The following is a 7,000-nucleotide window of genomic DNA, read 5'->3' on the forward strand; positions in this document are numbered from 1 at the left end:
ATCCCATTGTATTAAACCGCTACAGACTCTAGCCTACTAAAAGTTAACATCAGACTGGAATGTACTTGAGCCTGATAGGTGTCTAAAACACCCGATTTCGCCAGTGGCGAATCCACAGTGGGGTCACCGACCCCCTAAATTTTCTGAAAAAAAACTGAAATTCGTATGTATATTTCACCCGAAATGGGCTTGTTCCAGCTTGTGCCCCCACAATATTTACGACAAATTCGCGTATAAAATAGGAATTTTGAAACTAATTTTGCACTTATTCACTAATTCAATTCCGGGAAATACGAAACTCCTCGAAAATTAAGAACTACCTGTAGATATAGTCCTTATTTTACCTATAATAAAATGATTTCATTAGATTCAAAGGATCATACGTGATTCGTGTAAACAATAAAAGACTAATTACTTTCCGATTACATGGATTTCATTTACAAATAAGAGTTTTCTTCTATTTTATTCAAATTTTTTTCATTGTGTCTTCTCCAATTAATTAATTTGTTTCCCGTTTCTTACTGGTTGGTGATATTGGGTTCATTATGATGGTGGTTAATTCTCGTTTTTCCCGTTAGACTTTTAGTTAAGATCTCCGAGAATACATTGTGCCCCCATATAAATTTTTTTCTGGATTTGCCGCTGGATTTCCATAAAGATTTCTTATGTTTCTCTTATTAGTTTTCTCATTATTTTGTATATTAATTATGTTTTGTTTTTATATTTTTAGATACAATGGCTTGCATTCGTAAAAAGGGAGAAAAAACACCAAAATGGATTGCATCGGTGCACGCAGTTGAGGCTCATGTCAACAAATTGGAGACCAAGACATTGGCGGCGAAACTGGAGCTAAAAGATAATTCTGGTTCTTTTAATATTTGAGTTCCGGACTGAAAACAAGAAAAGAGAACAGAAGTGACATTTGTGTGGTGGCATCAGTGGATGGTCGGGGTTGTAATATCATGTATGGGCTTAACACTTTCACTAGTCGTGGAAGAAATGAACTTCAAGTATTAGTGGACTTGACATCAAGGGAGTCACACATGTGCACTCAAGATGGGAGAAGAATTAGGTCTTCATAGGAGAAATATTCATTTCCTTTGTCATCAGTTAATGAACAGAAATTGGGGTTTCTGTTGCTGTCGACCTAGCCATGGAATTAGAAGAATTCATCAAGTGTCAAGAGTCTCAACTGAGGCCGAGAAGGAGAAAGAAGAATGGAGTGGATTTGCAGGCGTTTTATGGAAGAAATTGGTGCTGTGAGTCGATGGTTTCTGGCAGGGAAGATGGTTGGAGTTCATTGGGAGATTTTGTGCTGTTTTGCAGCGAGATTGCAGTAAAGACACCAACAAGGAGAAATGGGTATTGGTGGTTATGCTTGTAGAGATAGTAGCTCGAGTTTTCTGTTGGTTTTGGGGTTGAATTGGTTTCAATTTGAGTTACAATTCAGCTGAATAGGGATCGAAATTGGGACTGATTTTGTTTACATCTTGATTTTGGAAGTATAACTACATGGAATGGGATGAAGAAGTTATTCCTTAAGAAGTATTTTATAGCATCAAAAGAAGTAGTGATTCTCAAGGAAATATGTGGTATTGTGCAAATATCGGGAGAGACCCTCTGTGAGTATTGGGAGCGCTACAAGAAGCTTTGAGCTAGTTGTCCACATCGCCAAATCAGTGATCAACTTGTCATTCAATATTTCTATGAGGGGTTGCATCTTAATGAAAGACATTTGATCGATGCAGCAAGTGGTGGTGCACTTACCAACAAGACCATTGCGGAAGCTACAAGTTTGTTGGATAACATGGCTGCAAACATTCAACAATTCTACACTAGGGTTGAACCAATGGTAAGGAAAGTGAATGAAGTTGGTGATTCTTCACATTTGGAACATAAAATGGGTAACATGGAGAGGATGATGCAGAAAATAGATGCAGCTGTCATACCAGCATATACCAAAGATGTTGAGCAAGCAAAGGGTATGTACCAAAATCAGCAAAGGGCAAGATATGATCCGTATTCCAGCACATATAATCCGGGTTGGCGTGATCATCCTAATTTCAGCTACGCCAACAAGCAAGCTGCAATTTCCAATCCACCTTTCAATCAACAAAGTGAGTACCAATTCTTGCAAAGGCCGCAACAAGAAACTCAAGGCATGAGTATACACTACTATAAAATATAGTTATTGCTACACCATATCTTGCCACACCTTCAGTATAGGTGTTGTAAAAGTAAATTTCTAGCCACAGTACTTTTCAGCTGCAGCTAAAAGCTATAATTTACTGCTGTAAAATGAAATTTTTGCCACATAACTGTAGCAACAATATGAAAAGAGTGTGGCAAAAAGGTATAATTTCTTGCTGCAGCAATAAAGATTGGGTGCAACAATAGATTTCTTGTTACATAGGTTATCGCGACACTAATAAGGATTTATGCCATAAGCATTGGCTGCTGCAATATATTAAGTTTCTTGTAGTGATAGATGACAAGTTGAACCTTATTCTCAACGCAATGATGCAACATAAGCAAAAGGCGTAGATGGATATGAAGGACATGCAAACACAAATGGGTCAACTAGCTACTGCCGTGAGCAAATTCGAAGCACAAGCAGCTGGAAAACTTCCTTCGCAACCATTAAATCCTATGGAGAATGTCAATGCTATTGAACTAAGAAGTGGAAAGCAAGTGGAAAAACCAGCAGCATCACCGGAATCCCATGAACCTAATTCAAAGAAAGAAGAGGAAGAAACAGACCCTAACAAGGATAAATCAGTACCAAATTCTAACTCTAAACCTCTTATTTCTACTTATGTTACTCCTCCACCTTTTCCTAGCTGGTTTGCAAAGTCAAAGAAGGAGACATTGGTCAAAGAGATTTGGGAGATCTTTAAGAAGATCGAAGTGAACATTCCACTAATTGAGGCGATAAGGCAGGTTCCTCGCTATGCAAAGTTCTTGAAGGAATTGTGTACAAACAAGCATAAATTGACCGGTAATGAGGTAGTGAGTGTGGGAGAGAATGCTTCAGCATATCTTCAAAAGAAACTCCCACCTAAATTGAAAGATCCTGGTAGTTTTATTGTACCTTGCACAGTTGGTAAAACAAGATTTACAAAAGCTTTGTTAGATTTAGGAGCATCTACTATATGCCTGCTTCAATTTATGAATCTTTAAATCTTGGTCCTCTCAAAAGTACTGCATAATTATTCAACTTGCCGATAAGTCTAATGTTTACCCTAAATGGGTTGTTGAAGATGTTTTGGTGCAGGTTAATGAGCTTATATTTCCTGTAGACTTCTATGTTCTTGATATGAATGATGAAAACTCATCCTCGTCTACACCTTTGTTGTTGGGTAGACCATTTATGAGAACCGCTAGAACAAAGATAGATGTATATGAAGGTACTTTGACAATGGAATTTGATGAGAGGTCGTACGCTTTAACATCTTTGAGGTGATGAGATATCCGAGCGATGTGCACTCATGTTTTGCTGTTGAGGAGTCTGACGCTGGCTAAGAATGCAAAGGAGATGAAAGTCGGGCTGACTACTTTAAACCAAACACTAAGTGGGAGGAAACCTATCGGTTTTGTTTATTTATCTTTTTATTTTTATACATTTTATCTTTATTTTTCATATCAAAACTCAAACTTTTAAAGATTTTTGAACAATTTAGATTAAACACTAGCCTTTCTAAGTAGATGGAATTTTTTATTGACGATGAGGTATATATTGGCTGAGTTGGATTAGATGCCAACTAAATAGCTTGTTTAGTGTTTATCCTCTATCATTCAGAAGGCTATGAGTTGGAGTATCAGTTTTCTTATTTTGCGTATCATTTTCAAAATTTCCCACCTTGAACTTTACTTTAAATGACTAAATTTTACATTGAGGACAACGTAAAGTTTAAGTGTCGGGGAGTATTTATGTAATTTGTATATAATTTGCAGAGTTTGATGCCTTTAGTATTAAAAATAAGTAGAAAAATAGAAAAAAAGAAAAGAAATTGCTTTATAAACTCCGAAATCTAGAAACTTGTGCCTTTAGAATGACACTAGACAATATAAGTGGATGGAACCATCTTGTTTGCAGGAGTTGAGGAACCATTAACTAAAATGACAGAGCTTAGGTGTTACAAATAACATGACAGTTGTTACCATATCTCGGAATCGTCACCGTATCACTTTCTGTTTTTATTTTTGCAAACTTTTTGTTTCTCTAAGTGATTTGGTGGTCACTTACATCGAATTGTTATTACTGCTAGGATGAAATAGAGTGATTGAGTTACTAAAAAAAAGAGTCCAGACCAATTAGACCAACCGGAGTATATGAAAAAAATGAAATATGAAGAAAAAAATAATAATAAAAAAAAGAAATGACACTTGGATAACAATATGTGTGTGTTCTCCCTGTCTCTGTCGCCTAAACAAGCGTGGAACACATGATCCATGGGAATTACCATGTAATCTGCTGACAAGAAGCATGCGCTTGGATCCAAAAGATCTAATCATGTTGTCAATTCGAAAAAGAAAAAAAAAAGAAAAAAAAAGTGATAAAAGAAAAAAAAAATTTATTATTATTGTTCAATTAATAAATCGACCGTTGGTTCCCTTGTATTTACTAGCCAAGTTGACCTAGAATTTGGATTATCGATCACTGGTTCCCGTGTAGATGTCAGCTGATTTGATATTAGAATTCATACTAGTATCTCAATCCATTAGGTCATAGGTTCGTCTTGGCGGTGACCTTCAGACAGATATGGGAAACACCGTTCACTTTAGTCAACATTCGCAAACATATATCTCTATACTCATCTTTTTAATATATTCATGTGTGATTCTGGTTAGTTAGATTCTGAATATTGCGGTTTGTTCGACTTTCTGAGTAGAGCTTTGTTTACCTATATATAAATTGGATTGGCATCAGGGTACTTATTCCTTTAGTCATTTTGGTTTCGTTCATAGATTCTTCTCAGATAGCTGGAATTTCAAGTAAAAGGTTTTGTAGGTACACCTCTTGTAAACCTTCATGAGACTATAACTCGTACACTAGGGACACCTAGGGGTTCAAAGGCTTGTTATACGTGCTAAGTGTGACCATATCCTCGACGAAACGGAGTTTTTGTATTTTGGTTTTATTTTGCTTGATTGAGGACTAGCAAAGATTAGGTGTGGGGAAATTTGATAGGTGTCTAAATCACATATTTCGATAAAGATTTCTTACGCTTTTCTTATTAGTTTTCTCGTTATTTTGTATATTAATTATGTTTTTTTTATATTTCCAAGTACAATAGCTTGCATTCGCAAAAATGGAGAAAAAGCACCAAAATGGATTGCATCGGTGCACGCAGTTGAGTCTCACGTCAACAAATTGGAGACCAAGACATTGGCGGCGAAACAGGAGCTAAAAGATAATTCTGGTTCTTTTAATATTTGAGTTCCAAACTGAAAACAAGAAAAGAGAACAGAAGTGGCATTTGTGTGGTGGCATCGGTGTATGGTCGGGGTTGTAATATCATGCATGGGCTTAACGCTTTCACTAGTCGTGGAATAAATGGACTTCAAGTATTAGCGGAATTGACATCAAGGGAGTCACACATGTGCACTCAAGATGGGAGAAGAATTAGGTCCTCATAGGAGAAATATTCCAACAATGCTTGGTGTACCGGGAGGAGATTCCGCAGCAAAAACCGTGTGAGGAGAGGTGAGAGAGTTCCGGACCCCACATAAGCCTTTACCCTCCTGATGCTAAGCACGCCCCCCCTCTCTGCCGCACGATCTTCTTACGAGATTTTTCCCGTTTTTTTTGTGTCAACGTAGCATTTCCTTTGTCATCAGTTAATGAGCAGAAATTGGGGTGCATGTTGCTGTCGACCTAGCGATGAAATCGGAAGAATTCATCAAGTGTCAAGAGTCTCAGCTGAGGCCGAGAAGGAGAAAGAAGAATGGAGTGGATTTGCTGGCGTTTTATGGAAGAAATTGGTGTTGTGAGTCGATGGTTTTTGGCAGGGAAGATGGTTGGAGTTCATGGGGAGATTTTGTGCTGTTTTGCAGCGAGATTGCATTAAAGACACCAACAAGGAGAAATGGGTATTGGTGGTTATGCTTGTCGAGATAGTAGCTCGAGTTTGCTGTTGGTTTTGGGGCTGAATTGGTTTTAATTTGAGTTAGAATTCAGCTGAATAGGGATCGAAATTGGGACCGATTTTGGTTACATCTTGAGCTAAATTTCAGTCTAGAAGAAGTGTTACTGCAGCTGATTGTCCTGATTGAATTAGTGGTGATTGTTTGAGGGTTTCTGAAAGTTTACTACATGAAGAAGCTGACCGAGAAGGGAGAAGGGAAAAATATCGTTTGGTCCTTTTTTAGGTGGGACCATGTCTGTTTGGTCCTTTAGGAAAACGCCTTTACTGTTTGGTCCATAATTATTTAAAAATATTAAACTGACAAAAGTACCCTTCCGTATTAATTTTTACTTATTTTCTTGTAGCAGTTCATTCCAGAAATGAAGTCCATATAAAAACCTAAAAAAAAAGAGACTTCGTTCCGAGAAATGAAGTCCATATAAAAACCTAAAAAAACAGACTTCATTCCAGAAATGAACTCCATATAAAAATAGAGTTCATTCCAGAAATGAAGTTCATATAAAAACCTAAAAAAAAAACTTCATTCCAGAAATGAAGTCCATATAAAAACCTAAAAAAACAGAGTTCATTCCAAAAATGAGGTCCATATAAAACCTAAAAAAGACAGACTTCATTCCAGAAATGAACTCCATATAAAAACAAAGTTCATTCCAGAAATAAAGTTTATATAAAAACCTAAAAAACAGACTTCATTCCAGAAATGAAGTCCATATAAAAACCTAAAAAGACAGAGTTCATTCCAGAAATGAACTCCATATAAAAACATATACAAACCAGACTTCATATCTGGAATGAACTCCATATAAAAACATCAGCAGCATCGTCTTCATCTTCTTCGACGTCTTCAACAG

The 7,000-nt window shown here is 36.8% G+C and overlaps 1 protein-coding gene across 1 annotated transcript; it reads left to right on the forward strand.

Moving 5' to 3' along the window:
* Positions 1-406: 406 nt before the first annotated feature.
* LOC113293122 lies at positions 407-3,673 on the forward strand. Its single transcript, XM_026541876.1, has 2 exons — positions 407-585; positions 731-3,673. The coding sequence occupies exon 2, from the start codon at positions 2,545-2,547 to the stop codon at positions 3,178-3,180; it is 636 nt and encodes a 211-aa protein (XP_026397661.1). The 5' UTR covers positions 407-585; positions 731-2,544; the 3' UTR covers positions 3,181-3,673.
* The last annotated feature ends 3,327 nt before the right edge of the window (positions 3,674-7,000 follow it).

Source organism: Papaver somniferum, chromosome 7 (genome assembly GCF_003573695.1).
Source record: "Papaver somniferum cultivar HN1 chromosome 7, ASM357369v1, whole genome shotgun sequence".
Taxonomy (NCBI): Eukaryota; Viridiplantae; Streptophyta; class Magnoliopsida; order Ranunculales; family Papaveraceae; genus Papaver; species Papaver somniferum.

Bases quoted from the DNA above. Each gene is read 5' to 3' on its own strand.
- LOC113293122 (XM_026541876.1), top strand. From the start codon at position 2,545: ATGGATATGAAGGACATGCAAACACAAATGGGTCAACTAGCTACTGCC.